This window comes from Myxocyprinus asiaticus, chromosome 7 (genome assembly GCF_019703515.2).
Source record: "Myxocyprinus asiaticus isolate MX2 ecotype Aquarium Trade chromosome 7, UBuf_Myxa_2, whole genome shotgun sequence".
Classification (NCBI taxonomy): Eukaryota; Metazoa; Chordata; class Actinopteri; order Cypriniformes; family Catostomidae; genus Myxocyprinus; species Myxocyprinus asiaticus.
Window position 1 is genome coordinate 32,869,514 of NC_059350.1, and position 20,315 is coordinate 32,889,828.

The 20,315-nt window shown below is 45.1% G+C and overlaps 1 protein-coding gene across 1 annotated transcript in view; it reads left to right on the forward strand.

Annotated features, from left to right (window-relative positions):
* The window catches only part of adgrl3.1 (adhesion G protein-coupled receptor L3.1), a 190,646-nt gene that overhangs the window by 77,015 nt on the left and 93,316 nt on the right, over positions 1-20,315 (forward strand). Inside the window, exons 4-5 of the mRNA XM_051702396.1 lie at positions 12,688-12,797; positions 19,667-19,681. Coding sequence (XP_051558356.1) covers positions 12,688-12,797; positions 19,667-19,681 — 125 coding nt within the window. The remainder of the gene's footprint in view (positions 1-12,687; positions 12,798-19,666; positions 19,682-20,315) is intronic.

Consider the following 20,315-nt stretch of genomic DNA (forward strand, 5'->3'; position numbering starts at 1 on the left):
TTTTTGGATAATGCAGTTAGTGAATTAAATACTTCCTCTTATATAATTTTCTCTTTATTTGGAACTAATTGTAAAAAAAAAAAAAAACACTCAACTTGGTTATATATCATTACCATAATGCTAAATTTCACATTATGCCACATTTCAGTCTGATATTATTATTATTATTATTATTATTATTATTATTATTATAAACTTTCCTCAAGAAATTCAAGATCTTCCCAAAGCAATGGAACAAAGACAATAATAAGCTACATAAGTATATATACTGTATATATACTGTACATATATATATATATATATATATATATATATATATATATATATATATATATATAAACCAAAATAAACATTTCTTGCAGAAAATAACCAAAATTATGTAAACACTTCATGCAGAAAATAAATATGAAATAATTCTAAACCCTTCTTGCAAAAACATACATGACCAAAATAATGCGGAGTGCATCTTTTGGCTTTCATAATATTATTTTGCGCACTTTATTTGATGTCCAGATGTCGCACATGTTTAATAGCAAGCTCCTCTTCATTTTCTTGACTTGTTTGGGAGTTGTCCCGTTCTGTGGAGATGTTTTCTCTTCAGAGTTTTCCCTGGGTCAAAAATGAAGTAGTGCAAGTGATCCCGACTCGTCCACACTTGCGTGATCCAGAAAAAGCACACACGACACTCACATGAAACACAGATGCGTGTGTCAGATAAGAAGCATATTATTCATATTGCACAGCCCTAGACATAACCTAACGATTTTTGTTATTTCAATACTTCTTTGTAAACGAAAGGACATGTGGTAAATTTAGTTTAATTTTTTTGCTTTACCGTCCATTTTGTGTCAATGTGTTATTGTATCACATTATTATACGTAATCCATCACAGAAATGAAATGACCGGATTTTTTCCAATTTGTCCGGCAAACTTTGTCATTCCTGGACACGTTGGCCAGCACCAAAATTTCTTTGCGGAAACTCTGGTTTAACCATCTCTCTGTTATAACTGTACTTCCAAAGAAACGATTAAAGAAACTGTTTATTATTGTAATTGTTATATTGCATATTTCTGCACATCATTTTCATGTTTAATATAGTATATTTCATCTCCATCTTTCTTGAATCCTCATTCTGTTTTTTTATATTACAGTCATATTGTTTGGAGTGCATAAACCTACAATTGTAGTATTACAGTTCACTTGCATTGTCCACTGAGGCTATAGATTGATATATAAAAATAAGTGTCTTCAATTTAACTCATATCAGCCATATCATGAGTTTCACCTCCTAAATTGATATGTGTAAATACAAACATTAATGTGTAGTGGATAAAACACTTAAATAATCATATTAAAATATATAAGTAAGAGTGTTGTTTATCTTCCTCAAAGCAAGTGATATCTTGGTTAAAAATATTCAGAGATTCATCCGTGCAGAAGAGCAGTGCTGAAACACAACTCGCGTAAAATGTTTCTCCGAAAGTTGCTTGCAGTTTAAGGTTTCAACCACAGATGTCGCTAGAGAGCCCAAAGTTCTGTAGTGCAGCTTTAAATAGTCAATAGGCTTTAGCTTTATAATAACCATGAACCATGATTTGCTACTTGCTAGTGGGTTGCAGGTGGTATTGGAGGGAGAGACGTTCTCATTCTAGAGAACATTAGATATGTGTAGTGCAAGATGAGTCATCGATATTTTTGGTTCATAAATGTAAAATGTGTATATCTGCATACCACTCCTGGAGTCGCAAGTTGGAATCCAGGGCGTGCTGAGTGACTCCAGTCAGGCTTCCTAAGAAACTAATTGGCCCAGTTGCTAGGGTGGGTAGAGTCATGTTGAGTTAACCTTTCTCGTGGTCACTATAATGTGGTTCTCACTTTCGGTGGGGCACGTGGTGTGTTGTGCGTGGATGCCGCAGAGAATAGCGTGAGCCTCCACACGCGCTAGGTCTCCGCGGTAACACGCTCAACAAGCCACGTGATAAGATGTGCGGATTGACTGTCTCCGACGTGGAGGCAACTGAGATTCGTCCTCCGCCACCCGGATTGAGGCGAGTCACTACGCAACCACGAGAACTTTGAGCGCATTGGGAATTGGGTTACAATTTTTTATTTTTAATAAATTTGCAAAGTTATCAAAAATCAGGTTTTTGCTTTGTCATTATGGGGTATGGAGTGTAGATTAATGTGAAAAAAATTATTGAAAGCATTTTAGCATAAGGCTGCAACATAACAAAATGTGAAAAAAAAAAATTAAGGGGTCTGAATACTTTCTGAATGTATTGTATTTTGATAGAATCATTTGTGGAAAAACAGTGCGACTGTAAGAGTCATTGTTAAGAATTTCCGGAGTCTTATGTATGATATAGCTTACAGTATAAGCATTTCTAAATGGATTTCTAACCATTGTGATGGTTCTAAATATTATTTAGTTTTTACCAAAATACATATTGGCTGTGTCTGAAACCTCCCATGCTTCCTCACTGATTTGTCGACAGCTTTTTTAAATGATGGGTCCTCCTAAGGAAACTGGTTTCAAACAGGGTACCATAACATCACGCCTAATGATCTACAACAAAATCAAGTGAGCTTTAAAGATAACCAAGGAAATATTTAATATTGACTACAATGGTTATTTCATGGTAGAAGATTGAATCATATGTTTACAAAAAAATAAAAAATAAATGTACATATAAAAATAAATAAGCATTTATAATTGAATTTACTCTCAACAAATCCATCGAGCAGCATTATTATTCTTTCAATCAACCATTTGTGGCATATCATAGGCATTGTTGGCGCTTAAATGCTTGGTGCCTCAGATGAACAGGCTAAACAGTAGAGGACCTTTATCAGTCGTGATCAATAGCGGCAAGAGATAAACCTATGCTGCCTTCAAAAATCAGCCAGATGGAAGCATCTTAGTAGACAGGATGCTATGTAAACATTGTATTCAGATGTTCTTTGATGCCTTCCTATCTCCAGTAACTGCCAAAGAAAGCAACTTTTTTTTAGGCTTCAGACACGTTTTCATTAGTGGTCGACCGATATACAGTATGCTTTTTAATGGCTGATCCCCATTATCTAGAGCACGGTCATGGCTAATAAATGCAAAAATACAGACATAATACAATTTAATGATAAAAAATAAGGTGTACACACATTTTTTAATTAAAGTGAAAACATTTTGACACAATATTTACAAATTCATAAAAATATTTGAAACATTATTGCTATATATTGCCAAGGCTGTAGGTGTATTTTGAAACTGACACAAGGCAGAATGTCCAATTCTGTTTAGCAGCCAATTGACACTGTTATCGGTTGATGTTGATAATCTCAAAATGGCCATATAGATTGCAACATTCTGGTTCCGGAAGTAAAAATCTCATGCATTTTTTCCATATGGGAATTTATTTTTAACAATAACTTATAAACCTTTAAAGACACATCTAGACGCTCCCAATGCGAAGGCTGTTCCAAAAGGTTGGTATGCTGCCTCATAAGATATGAGGTTAAGCGATCCCAGAATGCACCGTGATGAGCTCAGTGGAAAAATAAATCCAAGATGGCGGACGAAGTAAGATACATTTTTAATTGTAAATATACTTATAATCCATTCAATACAGAAAATTATCAATAAAAAATAGTTCCCTATCTGTCACTCACTCGACGTTGGTGTCGATGTAGTGACACTAGGGGTCACTCTTGGGAGCCCGAGACACCTCTGGTCTTTGATAAAAGGCCAATGAAAATTGGCGAGTGGTATTTGCATGCCACTCCCCCGAACATACGGGTATAAAAGGAGCTGGTATGCAACCACTCATTCAGATTTTCTCTTCGGAGCCGAACGGTCATGCTTATTGAGCTGAATACTACTGTTCATTCACCTGCTGGATCTGACGGCGCATTTCAGCGGCTTCTCCCTCCTCTGCACTGGTGCACTGCAGAGAACGCCCCTGGGCGCTTCGGCAGAAAAACTAGAGAGTATATTTTCTGAAAGAGCATTTTTCCCCTCTAAAAGAGTATATATTTCTCTAAAAGAGCGCACACACGGAACGTCTTTTTAAAGACGCGTCTTTTTAAAGATGCTTTTCCGATTGTGTGTTATTCCTGGTTGTGCTCGTTATCTCTCGCCTTCTAACGGTCACGATCACTGTCTTTCGTGTCTGGGCACTGCTCACGCAGAGACAGCGTTCGTGGATGGTCACATTCTCATTGCGAGAATGTGTCCATGGCAACGTTGCGGTCGCGGCTCGCCTTCGTAAGGAAGCGAGCCACCCCAGAGGCTCCCGCCTCGGTCCTTTTACCCACGGGTTTGAGGCCAGCGCGGCTAGCACTGGGGGCGATTTGGGGACCCCAATGGGACCACCTCCGCCGGGTATCCCCCCGCGGAACTCCCATTCCCCAGCACGCTCGTCTGCCCCGATCGGGCTTCCGGGTGAGTCCGCCGGCTCGTCTCACGGCGAGTTCGACCTCTTATTCGGAGCCCGCGAAAGTGATGAGCTCTCGAGCGCAGCATTGGAGAGCGGGCTCGTCCAGTCGGAAGCCTCGGCTGGGCTCCTCCCTTCGGGGTCGATCGCCCAGTCACAGGCTGACGCGGAGATGACGACATGCTTTCCCGGACAGCCGCGAGCGTCGGTTAGAGTGGATTTCACCGCTCTTCCCTGAACCCTCGCGGCTCTGTGATTGGTTCCTGGGCTCGCGGCGCCACTCAAAGCCACGCCCCGCCCCGTTCCTTTCTTCCCGGAAGTGCATGAAGAGCTGACAAGATCGCGGGAGGCACCTTTTACTGCCCGGTCCCGATCTTTTCAGCTTCCCCGCTCTCACTACCCTCGATGGTGGGGCGGCCAAGGGTTATTCGGCAATCCCCCGGTGGATAAAGGCGCTCGCGGTGCACCTATGCCCGCAGAGCGCCGCCACCTGGCGTGGGTGCCCAAAGCCCCCGTCCAAGGCCTGTAGGTTTACGTCGTCTCTGACGGTCAAAGCCTACGGCGCTGCTGGACAAGCCGCCTCCGCCCTGCACGCCATGGCTCTCCTGCAAGTCTGCCAAGGCGCTAAAGGAACTGCACGAGGGTAGTTCCGCCCCGGGATTGATGCAGGAACTGCGCTCGACGACCGACCTCGCTCTCCGAGCGACGGAGGTCACGGCGCGGTCTCCCGGGCGGACGATGGCCACACTAGTGGTCCAGGAGCACCACCTTTGGCTCAACCTGGTCGAGATGGGTGAGGCCGACAGGACACGATTCCTTGCTGCCCCCATTTTCCAGGCGGGCCTATTCGGCGACACTGTCGAGGACTTTGCCCAGCAGTTCTCGATGGTAGAGCAGTAGATGGATGCTAGCCGGCTTGTCCTGCCCTGGCGTGGCTCAAGATCCCCCCATCTACTCATCGCCGAGGGCGTCCCCCTGCGGTGACTGCACCGGCTCCGCCGCAGCCCGCCCCTCCGGCCCGGCCCCGGCGTGGAGCCCACCACAGGAAGCCGACGCCACCCGTCTCACAGCCGGCACCGAAGAACCCACGGAGGTCTTCGAAGCGCCCCTGAGACGGGCGACCCAGGGACAACGAAACCCGCTGCTCTGGAGCTGGTAAGCAGATCTTCTTTTTGTTACCTTTTGCATTTAATTGCGCTGCATGCCCAAGTGGCTGCAGTACTCAAGAGCTCCGCAAGAGTGGTTTCCTTGTTCCCTGGGTCACATATTCGGTGTGTACGGCTGGCATCACGACCACCGTCCACCACTCCATTTGGCAGGTTGGCGCTCCAGCGGCGGTCTCCCGCCCTGAGCGCCCAGCTGTGGCACAAATCCGCCCCCGATGTGACAGTCTCCACGGGTCATGAGGACAGGCCTCTTCCTCCCCCGTCCCAGGCTGTTCCGGGGGTGGTCACAAGGAGCCAGGTAAGTGCTTCGATGTCCTCGGACTCAGCACGGCCACGATGTGGTGTGGCACCTCAAGCTCCGCCCCGCCGCGAGGCCCCACCCGCCGGTACATCCGATGACGTTGTCCCTTTGGTCCCCCTTGCGCGGAACTCGGGTGCATGGCTTGCGCTTTCCAGTCCGTCGCGAGGGCTGGTCCGGACCGTCCGACTCGGCTGCACGATTCACTTCGCTGGGCATCCGCCCAGGTCCAGCGGTGTCCACTTCACCTTGGTGAAAGATGGAAACGCTGCTACCTTGCGCGGAGATCGCTACCCTCCTACGGAAGGACGTGATAGAACCTGTCCCTCCAGCCGAGATGAAGAGGGGGTTTTACAGCCCCTACTTCATTGTACCGAAAAAAGGCGGTGGGTTGCGGCCAATCTTGGACCTGCGAGTACTGAACCGGGCCTTACACAGACTCCCGTTCAAGATGCTGATGCAATGACGCATTCTAGCGAGCGTCCGGCATCAAGATTGGTTCGCGGCGGTAGACCCGAAGGATGCGTACTTTCACGTCTCGATCCTTCCTCGACACAGACCCTTCCTGCGGTTTGCGTTCGAGGGTCAGGCGTATCGGTACAAGTCCTCCCTTTCGGCCTGTCCCTGTCTCCTCGCGTCTTTACGAAGATCGCAGAGGCTGCCCTTGCCCCGTTAAGGGAGGTGGGCATTCGCATTCTCAACTATCTCGACGACTGGCTAATCCTAGCTCACTCTTGAGACGGGTTATGCGCACACAGGGACCTGGTGCTCTCACACCTCAGCCGACTAGGGCTTCGGGTCAGCTGGGAAAAGAGCAAGCTCCTCCCGGTTCAGAGCATCTCTTTTCTCGGTTTGGAGTTGGACTCAGTCTCCTTGACGGCGCACCTTATGAACGAGCGCGCCCAGTCGGTGCTGGCCTGTTTGAAGGCGTTCAAACAGAAAACAGCGGTTCCACTGAAACATTTTCAGAGGCTCCTGGGGCATATGGCGTCCTTGGCGGTGGCCACCCCGCTCGGGTTGATGCATATGAGGCCGCTTCAGCACTGGCTCCAGACTCGAGTCCCGAGACGGGCATGGCGCCACGGTACACACCGCGTGGCCATTACATCGGTCTGTCACCGTCTTTTCAGCCCTTGGACCGACCTCTCGTTTCCACGAGCAGGTGTTCCGCTAGAACTGGTCTCCAGGCGCGTCGTGGTCACGACAGACGCCTCCAAAATGGGCTGGGGCGCTGTTGGCAACGGGCACGCAGCTGCCGGCCTCTAGACGGGTCCGCAGCTGCGTTGGCACATCAACTGCCTCGAGTTACTGGCAATTCTGCTCGCCCTGCGGAGGTTCCGGCCGTTGATCCAGGGCAAGCACGTGCTAATTCGGACAGATAGCACGGCAGCGGTAGCATATGTCAACCGCCAAGGTGGTCTGCGCTCCCGCTGTATGTCATAACTCGCCCGCCGTCTCCTCCAACGGAGTTAGCAGCACCAAGTCGCTGCAAGCCACTCACATCCCGGGCAACCTCAACACTTCGGCGGACGCGCCGTAACAACAGGTTACCCTCAAGGGAGAGTGGAGACTCCACCTTCAGGTGGTCCAGCTGATTTGGAGTCGATTCAGTCAGGCACAGGTGCACCTGTTCGCCTCCCAAGAATCCTCCCACTGCCCGCTCTGGTACGCCCTCACCGAGGCCTTCCTCGGCATAGACGCGCTGGCACAGCTGGTCCCCTGGCATTCGCAAATATGCGTTTTCCCCAGTGAGCCTGCTCGCACAGACCCTGTGCATGGTCAGGGAGGACGAGGAGAAGGTCGTCCTGGTAAGCACCCTACTGGCCCGCCCAGACGTGGTGCTCGGACCTCACGCTCCTCGTGACAGCTCCCCCCGGGCAAATTCCCCTGAGAAAGGCCCTTCTTTCTCAGGGAAGGGGCACCATCTGGCACCCGCGCCCAGACCTCTGGAATCTCCATGTCTGGCCCCTGGACGGGACGCGGAAGACCTAAGCCGTCACCCACCTGCGGTGGTAGACACATTCACTCAGGCTAGGGCTCCCTCTACGAGGCGCCTGTATGCCTTTAAGTGGTGTCTGTTCGCTAAGTGGTGTTCTTCCCATCAGGAAGACCCCCAGAGGTGCGCAGTCAGATCAGTGCTTTCCTTCCTGCAAGAGAGGTTGGAAGGGAGGCTGTCCCCTTCCACCTTGAAGGTGTACGTTGCTGCCATAGCAGCACACCATGACGCAGTCGACGGTGAGTCCTTAGGGAAGCATGATCTGATCATCAGGTTCCTAAGAGGCGCCAGGAGGCTGAATCCCTCCAGGCCACGCCTTGTTCCCTCATCGGACCTCTGTAGTTTTTCAGGGTCTACAGAGAGCCCCCTTTGAGTTTTGCAGTCAGCCGGGCTTAAGGCACTCTCCTTGAAGACTGCCCTCCTGACTGCGCTCACTTCCATCAAGAGGGTAGGTGACCTGCAAGCGTTCTCTGTCAGCGAAACGTGCCTGGAGTTCGGTCCGGGCTATTCTCACGTGATCCTGAGACCCCCGACCGGGCTATGTGCCCAAGGTTCCCACCACTCCTTTTAGAGACCAGGTGGTGAACCTGCAAGCGCTGCCCCAGGAGGAGGCAGACCCAGCCCTGGCGTTGCTGTGTCCGGTGCGCGCTTTGCGCATCTATTTGGATCGCACGCAGAGCTTTAGACTCTCTGAGCAGCTCTTTGTCTGCTTCGGTGCACAGCGGAAAGGAAGCGCTGTCTCCAAGCAGAGGATCGCCCACTGGCTCATTGACGCCATAACTATGGCATGTCTCGCCCAAAACATGCCGCCCCCGGTAGGGCTACGAGCCCATTCTACTCGTGGTGTAGCGGCTTCTTGGGCCCTGGCCAGAGGTGCCTCTCTAACAGACATTGCAGAGCAGCGGGCTGGGCAACACCCAACACCTTTGCAAGGTTCTACAACCTCCGGGTGGAACCGGTTTCGTCCCAGGTAGTGGCACGCAACACAAGCAGATAAGCCCGGGATAGCCGGCCGGGTGTATCGCTTGCACATAGCGCCTTCCACCTCCATTTCAGCTGAAGACGTGCGCTGTTAATTCCCAGTAGTGTTCACAAAGGTTGTTCCCTGGTTGACTTCCTCCGAGCCCTGTGGCAGTCGAGTTTTCGGAGAGACTCGCTGCCGGCCCAGTACACGCGCTGACTAAGAGCCCGGTTTTGGGGTAGGTGCTCCGCATGTGGCGGTTCCCTGTAAGGCTAACCCCATGCGATCTATATCTTCCGCTAGTTCGTTTCCCTACTGGCAAACTGCGTCTTCCTTGGGCAGAGCCCCTCAGTCTCCATGTTGTAGTAACTCCTCCCCCATTGGGTAGGATCTACCTTGAAGGCTCTCCACATGGTTGGAAAGACCATGTGATGTATTCTTCCACTTAAATATCCCCCCCTCTCTTGGGGTGAGGTGTGGTCTCCGCGGTGTCCTCCCCTTGGGAGGGACACCCCCCGACTAGACCTGGCGGCCCAGTCGGATAATCCCCCTTCTTTTTTAGGGAGTGGAAAAAGAGAAGGGGAAAGAGGCCATGACTGGGTTAAGCCTGTCTCTATCTCTGGGTAGTCGACTTGTCCCCAAAAAGGGCCGTTCGACACTCATAACTGTGTTGGGGGAGGTTACGTGTCGACCTGGTGTGCTGGCTATGAGGCACACAGCAAGTCTGCCCACCACACACCGCCAGTTCACGTAACACAGTTCAGCCTTGTGGCATTTTGTATAGGGACCCCTAGTGTCACTACATCGACACCAACGTCGAGTGAGTGACAGATAGGGAACGTCATGGTTACTGGTGTAACCTCCGTTCCCTGATGGAGGGAACGAGACGTTGGTCCCTCCTGCCACAACGCTGAACTACCCGCTGAAATGGCCGGACCTTATATCGGCTCCTCAGCGTAAAACCTGAATGAGTGGTTGCATACCAGCTCCTTTTATACCCGTATGTTCGGGGGAGTGGCATGCAAATACCACTCGCCAATTTTCATTGGCCTTTTATCAAAGACCAGAGGTGTCTAGGGCTCCCAAGAGTGACCCCTAGTGTCACTACATCGACACCAACGTCTCGTTCCCTACATCAGGGAACGGAGGTTACACCAGTAACCATGACGTTTCTTATGATAAAAGATGGACTATTTGTACCAAAATGCGTGTGTGCTATGAGTGTCCCGTCATTCTTCTCTCGTCACCTGTATTGAAATCAGCGAGTCGAGTCTCCCATACGCTGTGCGTGAGGAGCGCTATTTGAATGACGAGTGGAGTTGCTACCTATGAAGAGTGTTCCACATCGCTGTCCCATGAGGCTTTATTTCAGTTAGGATGCTGCCATAGGAGACAGCTGCCTATGTAGGCAGGAGACAGCGAGGCAGTTCGTTAAGTTTTGGAACAGGCCCCTACTCTATTGTGAGCTCAGAGGTTGTTAATTGATGGTATATGCTTCTGTTAAAGCCATCAGTCTGCGTTATTTCAATGTAATTTTAAAAAAGAAATAGCGTTTAGTAGTGGAATTTGTGCTGAATAATTACACTACCCATGTTCCTGCAGAGAAATATCCACCAATAAGAAAATAAACAAACAAATTGCACCTACAGAGCTACTATGCCGCAACCACCCACTTCTATAACACTATATTTATAACACTATACGATATAATTAAATATGTCTGAATATTTTTCAATAAACTTCAAACATATTTAAATCAATAGTTTTATATTTCCCTTCATTTTTAAATTCACAATGCTTCATTGGATTCTAGATCATGCCCTCATGAAAGACGATAAGTACACAATCTTTTACACAGAGCTGTGTCCCATGTGACGCACTATACACTATGCACTCAGCTGTGTAGTTTAGCAAGTGTAGTATCATCCCAAATAGAACACTTAACGATTTTTTTTTATTACTTGGAAGCATTCGCTGTTTAACAGCTGAGGGAACCCAGATAGCACAGATACATCTCCAAGATTCATCTGGAAAGCATTACAATCAAATTAACATCTGCAAAACATCTTACAAAGGTCAGATTTACAAAAATTCTAAATCATAAAAGTTGGGTCAGGTTTTGCCTACAGTGCTGTGTCCAAATGTCCCCAGAAGAATAGTAAAAATAGTAAAAATTAACCCACATTATTAAAAACCACAAGGCAAATGGCACAAAAAACATACTAAATAATGTTTCATTCAAAACTAAAAAAAGGTTTCTGTGAGGGTTAGGTTGGGAGTGGGTTTGGGGATAGAAAATAAAATTCGCCCAGTATAAAAACAAGCAAATGGAAAGTTCCACGAAGTGTGTCTGTCTAAAATTAGGATCAGTCTGTTTGAACTAAAAGGAAACCCTCCGACATCTTCAAAGTCAGGTTGGTGTTTTTCAAGGCCAGTGTCTCTTTATGTCTGGTTGATGATGATGTATTCATGTGACACTCACTGTCCCAGTTCATTCAGTCAACTCCTCACTGCAGCCTGTCTGATCAAACAAGTCTCATACAACTAAAGCAACTTGTGTGAGTGTGTGTGGGTGTGTGCACATACAGATAACACACTCGACATGTGAACAGAATTTGTTTATGGAAGATTTCAAGTTTGCATCTGTACCGGCAAAGACAACATGAGAATGAAGGAGGCTGTTTTGCCCATGCAAATATTTGCATCTGAAGAACAAGAAAAAAGAATTATTTTCCTCCTAAATGAGGTGATATCTGAGTGTAGCTCACTGCCACACAAGGGCTGTCGCCCCAGAAACCAGAGATGCCCCAAAGCACTCTGGGAGTATGACTGTCACACTCACTCAACACAGCAATTAGAGTCCATACACACTCTCGAACTGCAACACACACTCAACCCACCTGCATCTATACTTTTAAAAATACACAAATACCAATAGACAAATGCTGTAAATATTCCACTGACAGCTAAAAAAGTACAGCAGCAGAACAAACACACAAGCACATATACACTCACCCCTAATTTTGTCAGACAAACCCTTGTCATATAATGAATTTGTAAAGTTAAGCTTGTAAACAAAAAACAAAAGAAAAGGCTGAAGTGTGTGTGTGTGTGTGTGTGTGTGTGTGTGTGTGTGTGTGTGTGTGTGTGTGAGTGAGTGTGTGTGTGTGTGTACAGGTTTGGACCAGTTTTTTTTAAACGCATGTGTGCATTTTGAAGCGCCCCATGAGTTTGGAGTGGAAGGTTTCCATGGTTAACCGTTGAGGGAGCTATAACTAATTTAAGATCCTTGCTTATGTTTATGCATTTGTCAGTTGTGTTATGGGTGTGTGTGTCAATTTATGTTTCTATAGGGTGTAATAATCCTGAATATGACATTGGATATCATGTGGTGGTCATCTGTATGAATGTGCATGTGTTTCTGCCGAGCAGGATATGTCAAATCTATCTCCCTCTCTCTTCCTATGCTTTCATTCCTCTTTTTTTGGTGCCAGAATTTGTTTCAGTCTCTATTTTCTGCTCTACATGTGCACATGACCTACATATGAATTACATTAAATTACCATGTATGCCAGTACTATGGGAGGGGACTGTGTCTCTGACCTTGTGCTGGGATCTTCCCCCACATTTTGAGTCTTTCAGCTTCATTGATGATGTTGAGTGAATGTATCTTTTTTCATTCATTTGAAGAAAAGGGTATTTCAAGGCTCATTAACTTTTATTGTACATACTGAACGAGTACATACGGTTCATATACCTAATGTCAGATTGATATGGAATGAACAAATAGTCTTACTTTATCTGTCTGCATGTGTCGTTCTCTCTTTCTTTCAGGTGTAACAACAGAACTCAGTGTGCAGTCGTTGCTGGTCCTGATGTTTTTCCTGATCCCTGTCCTGGAACGTACAAATACCTTGAGGTTCAGTACGAGTGTGTGCCATACAGTAAGTACTCGCACACACAAACTTGATCACATATACTCCCATTTAGTTCTATTGACTATTGACTTCTTAGATTATGCTAATTAGTGTTGCTCAATAAGGCAAGTGTCACTAGTACTATATACAGTAATACACTATATCACTATTATCATTATAATAAGGTTATTAATACACTATTAGCACTATGAGAGTACTGTTGTATATTGAATATCAGCATGTCGGGTGATTCCCATTAAACCTGTCATTACAATGTCCTGGTCATGTTTAATGGCAAATCAATGGCAAAAAAATTTGACTTATTTTGTATAAAGACCACCCAATTCTCATTACTGTAACCCATCCGGATGTGTTTATTTTACTGTTCCCATTGTTTTCAATGAATTCTCATTACCGTAACAGTCTTTTTTTTGTATCACAGTAAAAAACATGCTTATCGAAAAAAAATATCTAAATATATCAGGATTTTTTTCAGATATAAATAGGGCTACCCATTGCACAATAGTCTTTGTCTTTTCAAACATATTTCTCAACACAACTTTGAGTGGCAGGGTAGATTAAAGGGAGTCACTCATCGGACGTGTCTAGCAGATGACATGGCGCATTCTTAAATGAGAAACTATTATTTTCTATGAAGGTACAAACACAGTGAGTGGTCGCTGTCTCAGGAGGCTGCTCACAGAGCGTAACTTGCATAGTTTTCCATTTCATTCTACTCAAATCATTCTCAAAGGAGAAGGATTATTTACTCTAGTCATCAGTGGATGATATATTGTGTATATGTATCTTTCATATTGCCTACACAATGTATTTTAAGTTACAAGTATGTCTTTTTGTGGTTTGACAGCTTGAATGAAACCCCTACAAAGCTACATAAAGAGAAATTGCATAATAATTTATAATCGTTCAGTTTGTGCAGTTACACTAGTTTCATACACTAACCTGTAAACTCATCAACGTCACTTTCATTCTTGAAGTACAAAAACTTTCGTAACATTTGTCTGTATGCGTCCTGTTAAAGGAGCTCTAAAATACCGTCCTGTGTTGTGATACCTGTGCCTTGCGACCTGCTTTGGTAAATGTTATATCACCCTCTTGTGGTCTCCCTTAACTGTTAAACAGAAGTCCAACTGAGTGAACTGGAAATCACACAAATTATGCTTCTAATTTAAATGTCGGCTAATGTTAATATATTGATTCCTCAACAAAAACAATCACTGTTCACTGTTACACTAAATTTTAGCACTTTTATCCAGTTTGGAGAAATGAAACTAAATGTAAAATTTGTATTTGAACAAACCACTAACCCTAAATGTTAAACTTTGGCACGTAAATCGTCCTGCACCATTTGTGCTAAGAACATGAACAAAAACTCAAATGGTGCAGCTTGTTGAGGAGAGGTATGCTATTAATTGATTAAACTTGTGATTTTTTTTTTACTTGCCAGGTAAAAACACCCTAGCAACCATTCAGAGCACCTTAGCAACTGCATTGTGGCACTGACTTTTGCATGTGCAAGCACCACTCACATTTTCTTCAAAAAATGTAAAAATGTATTTATAATTACTATACCATAACCGTACCGACACCTTTTGGCATTTATTTTATTTTATATTAAGACGTTATGTGGCCCAAAAAGCCTTTTCACTAGTGTAGACTGTACTTAGGTTTTATAGGTTTTTTAAAGAGGTTTTGGGGAACATTTCCTGAAATGTGGCCCTCACAAATATAGTGAAACAAGTACACTCACATACTGTCTGACAAAGAGCTTGAGTCCTCAAGAACACAAAAATTAATCTATTAAGTCTGATTTTTATTCAGTGGCTCACTGTCAAATTTGCACATCAAAACTTTTTTAACAGCTTAGCACTGCAATGATTTCTACCTGCCACCTCATCCAGACCTGTCACCAATATGAACTTGTATCTGACTGAAACATATGAATATCTGCGTTTGCCCGCTGTTGTGCATCTATTGCCGGGCCTCGTCACATGCCATGACTCCGAGGAAAAGAGGCTGTCAAACATGTGATGGCAGAGCGATATGGTTTCAAGTTCTCACGCTTTCTGCGGGGTTGGTGTTCCAATCTGGGGTGGCCATGGCAACAGTGTAGATAAATCAGTATTGTATGACTGCGGCACAGGCAGCAGGAAAAGCCTGAATACACTCACACACTTTGCTATTCCACTCATTTGTGAATGTGAATGTTTAGGTGAGACAGAGGCATGGGTGGAATTTCTTGCACAGAGCTAAAATGACAGAAAGGACACTGACAGGATGCACATAGCATTCCTCTTGACCTTTTGACTATAAATCGTACTGTGAGTATGGGTAAGGAGAGCAGACATGGAGCGTGTGTGAGGATTCATAAGTGCATACATGTGTGATTGTGACCATCTGGTCACAAAAACCCTTAAAAAAATTTCACAGGCCTAGTAATTAGTGGGAATGTTCGCACACAGACAGTCTTATCTACACACACACACATGCAGGTAATTTAATTACTTCAGTCTTAGAGACCCTTGGGAAAATGTTGCAAATGTTTTCTTGAGGTTTTTCTGGCTTTCTCTTTTCCCCTGTGATGGAGGAGTTGGCAGAACTCCAGTCAACCTCTCTGCTTTTGGCCTCAATATAAAACGTCTGTTTTACCTACACACTCAGAAAACCCCATACACTGTACCTGCTCCTTAGATCTGTCTGATTAACAACTGTATGAATAGATTTCTTCGAGGAAATAGTGGTGATAGTGTTTAATTTTGAAATCACAGGTTCCCACGATTATGGAAAAGCTGGAAATATCAACACATTTTTAAAGTGTGTTTTCCAGGCCTGGAAAAATCACCAAGATATTGCTCGTGTAGAGTAAAACTTGCATGCAAGTTGTAGTAAGGCCTCTGTGACAAGGAGGAGGGTGGGGCCGGGCCGTGACTATGCACGCACGGCCCCCAATCGGGCTAATCAGCCAAGGAGAGGGATAAGTGCAACGAGATGCGGCAGTTCGGGAGAGAGAGAGCTACAGGCAGCTGCCCTGTATGCGTTTATGTTTGTGTCTTTGTGTTTGAGTTTATTAAAACATGACTTTGATGCTTCATCCGGTTCCCGCCGCCTCCTTTCTATTGAACCCTGTTACATTGGTGCCGAAGCCCGGGAAGGAGGAGGGGTGCGCCGTCCTAGAGTCCTCGCCACTACCATCCACCCCAAAGGAGCAGTCGCGGCCATCTGCCGGGGGGACGGAGGAGTTGCTACCGCCCGCCTGGACGTGGAGGAATGGCCGCTGTCCGCGACGGGAGGAGGGGCTCACTGCCGGCCGCCTGGAGCAGTGGGGCCACTGCCAGGGGTGGAGGAGTTCCTTACTGGCCGCCAAAACGCAGTGGTGTCGGAAGAACGACCGCCGTCCGCCAGAGGGTGGAGGAGTGATCGAGGACTAGGTGACGGTGTGTCTGGGAACCGGCGAGTACGTTTTCCTCTCTCTCCTCTCTCTCTCTCTCTCTCTCTCTCACTGTCGCTCCGCATTGGCCTTTCCCTCTCCTCTTTTTGTTGTTTTGTTTTTCCCACCCCTTGTCTCCTTCCCAGGTCGTGGAAGGTGGGGAAGGCCTGCTGGTAGGCGGGTCCAGAAGGGCATTTTTATGCTAAATCATCAAAAACATGAATAAAACAGTAAAGCTGGCACTTTATCATACTGAGTTATTACCTAGCTACAGTGGTAAACAGCTGCTGCTAGAACTCATGGTGGTACTCACGTTGATGACGCTAACATACAGCAGATCAGACCTAAAATTAAAATTCGAAAAGATTATGATTACAGTGGGGACACGAAAGCAGGGTTGAATCGAACTCTAGTTTGGAACAAGCAATCGAATAAAGTGTGAAAGCAGCCTTAGGCACTGTTCACACTGAACATGTCGCTGTGCTAAAAAAGCTAGACGTAGCCAAGACGGACCACTTGTATTTAAAATGAATGGGTTGGAGAAATTTAAACGTAGATAAGGAAGTCCTGCCTTCCAGGTAAAATAAGCCAATCACCTTTTAGATACAGACATCACCTGTCAATCAACTCCAGAACGCACATGCTCATTAGCTAGACCAGCTGGAGAAATAGCGTATTTTAGCGTGATCTGGGGTAAAGAAGCACAGTGTATTATATCATTGTTGTCAGATTTTACTGCTTATTTGAAATATGTTCTTTGATCGTAGTCTTGACCAACCATTTTGGAGATTCCTGTCTTTCACTATTCAAGAAGATAGGAGCTGTACTTTAATGCCACTTGTTTACATAGAAAAAAGCTGCCAGAGAGCATTCCAAAGATGGCCGCCAAGTGGACTGACTTGCCTTGAAAAGGATGCAGCGCTACTAATAGAACAGAATGCAGGTGTCTCGAGATGTGTTTTTTTTTTTTTCTCCCAATTTGGAATGCCCAATTCCCACTACTTAGTAGGTCCTCGTGGTGGCGCGGTTACTCACCTCAATCCGGGTGGTGGAGGACAAGTCTCAGTTACCTCCGCTTCTGAGACGTCAATCTGCGCATCTTAACACGTGGCTCGTTGTGCATGACACCGCGGAGACTCCGCATGTGGAGGCTCATGCTACTCTCCACAATCCACGCGCAACTTACCACGCGCCCCATTGAGAGCGAGAACCCCTAATCGTGACCACGTGGAGGTTACCTCATGTGACTCTACCCTCCCTAGCAACCGGGCCAATTTGGTTGCTTAGGAGACCTGGCTGGAGTCACTCAGCACGCCCTGGGTTCGAACTCGCGACTCCAGGGGTGGTAGTCAGCGTCAATACTCGCTGAGCTACCCAGGCCCCGAGATGTGTTTATAACAGTTGAAACGGCGTCTAAAAAACATGCCGCTCCTGCGTGAGACATTGTCAAAACAGTGAGACGTGAGGCAGTCTGTCTCATGTTTACATAGGAAAAACAGCTTGGATGGATGCAAAAACCTGTTTGGTGTGAACAGTTCAATTCTCTGTTCCATAAGCCACATCGTCCTGCTTCTTGTTTGTGATGGATAGGGTACTAATAGAGCAAGTTGTAACCTCCCATGAGGGGCAGACTCTTCCTGACCGTTCAGGCAGTTCTTTATTCATTACCACTAACAGCTAATGACTATCTGTTATTGATCCTTTTACAATGTGACTGAAACGTGAATAGGTGTGTGTGCGTGAGAGACATAATTGCTTCTAAATCAGATCTCCTGGAACCCCAAACACACACATACACACACACACACCTATACGCACACACACAGTCTCTTCCTCCTGAATGCTGGCTTATTTATTGAGTGATGCATTAACAGTTCATCCTCATGTATATTTCATAGAGGAGAGAAACACGCACGTACACATAAAGGAATATAAATGATAGCAACAGTATAATGTAATTTTTATTAAACTGTAAAGGAAGACTCATGAATTAAATAGTGAATCAGATCATTTTTACATTCACTTTAAAATAAAACTGGAAAAGTACCACATTACATCCTGGCAGGTAAAAATCATGGAGGCATGGAGGATTTTGTTTTGTTTTGTTTTTTGTTATACATACAGTGCAGTGCCATTCAGGAGTCCATTTTCAAATTTTATATAGTTTTTCAAATCAAATGATATTATCAGCATAGCCATTTAAGTGAAAAGTTTATTTTTAAAATTAAAATTTCATATAAACAATTCAGAGTTCCTTAGTTTTTGGTATGTCCCTTATAGCTTTAATGACAGTATGCACCTGAGCTGGCATGGACTCCATAAGTTTGTGCAAAACCTGATGATCCATATTGGATCTTGTGTGCTTCAATAAAGCAAGGAAATCTGACCTTTTCTTCAAAGGACAATGGTCGGTGTTGCAAATTTGCTTATTTGATTAAGGTCCTAGAAATAGTTCAGAATCGGGGGGCCTGGGTAGCTCAGTGGTAAAAGACACTGGCTACCACCCCTGGAGTTCACTAGTTCAAATCCCAGGGCGTGCTGAGTGAGCAACCAAATTGGCCCGGTTGCTAGGGAGGGTAGAGTTACATGGGGTAACCTCCTCGTGGTCGCTATAATGTGGTTCGTTCTCGGTGGGGCATGTGGTGAGTCGAGCGCAGATGCCGCAGTGGATGGCATGAAGCCTCCACACGCACTATGTCTCCATGGCAATGCGCTCAACAAGCCACGTGATAAGATGCGCAGGTTGATGGTCTTAGACGCGAATGCAACTGGGATTCGTCCTCCGCCACCTGGATTGAGGCAAATCACTACACGACCACAAGGACTTAAAAGCACACTGGGAATTGGGCATTCCAAATTGGGTGAAAAAAAAAAAATAAATAGTTCAATAGTTAGAAATTTCTTATTCATTTCTTGGTTTTAAATTTTTCAAAATCCCAAAACTCCCTGTTTATTTTCAGGTTTAGATTAGATTTTGAATCCCAGATTTTAAGTGTGGACTCTTGAATAATACTGTATCTTACAAAAATAAAGTAAATGAGTAGATAAATGTGCGTAACACATGTTCAGTTTGGATCAGCCTATGTCTTTTATCCATCAGCCAAGAACGCTGTCCAAGAAAAGCATTTGAGACATTTTTGTGCAACAAACTCTGTTTCTCTATTTTTTGTTCTCTTGTGTTTTTATGCATTCATTTATCTGGTTGATAGTCTATTGTAGCGTGGACACACTGTATTTGTTTTCAAAAAATTATGGTCACTTTGTTAATAGAATTTCTAGAGTATAAATGAAGCACATTTTACTACTTTCACGAGATTATGATAAGATATGATGCACATTACATACATATGGATTGAATTACTGTGAAGTATTTAATATTGCATCATTAATCTGTTGTTTCTCTCTCTTTCTCTCATTCTCTCTCTCTTCCTCCCTGTTGTGAATGCAGAAGTGGAGCAGAGAGGTAGGTCCATTACTTTAATGTAATTTAAGTGTGTAATTCACTGTCAGGCTGTTATGGTGTTATTTGACACCAATTGATTGGCGATCAGGAGCTCATAATGCTTTATATTAGGAATGCGGAGGAGAAACCTGATCTCAGACCATCGCTGTACTCCCTGAATTAGACCTATATTTCTCTCTGTCTCCTCTCTCGGTGTATCTGGTGGTTTACCATGTATCAGATGTACAGGGAGGTGTTGCCACTGTTTAATAGTTAAGCTGACAATTGTGCTGACCACAAGACGTGGCAGTGCAAACCAGAGTGTGCAATTGATGTCTTGCAATTTTATGCCTTTCAAATGGACTAGGGGTGAAAGTAGACTATCAGGCCTTATCATATCTTCATTTTTTGTTTGCATACAGCAGCTAGAGATGAACATGAGATGACTCATGAACAGTAATAAAATGTATCAAACAAATGGTGTGAATACTGAAATCAGATGAACTGGCATTTTGAAAGAGGAGCTTTTTGTGTCAGGTTGTGTTGATTGTGAATAGAATGCCATGCACATTACAAAGCAATTCTTAAATGGACAATAACATGTAAATGACATTTGTACTCTATACATTAATGTGAATTTTAAAAAAGCATTTAA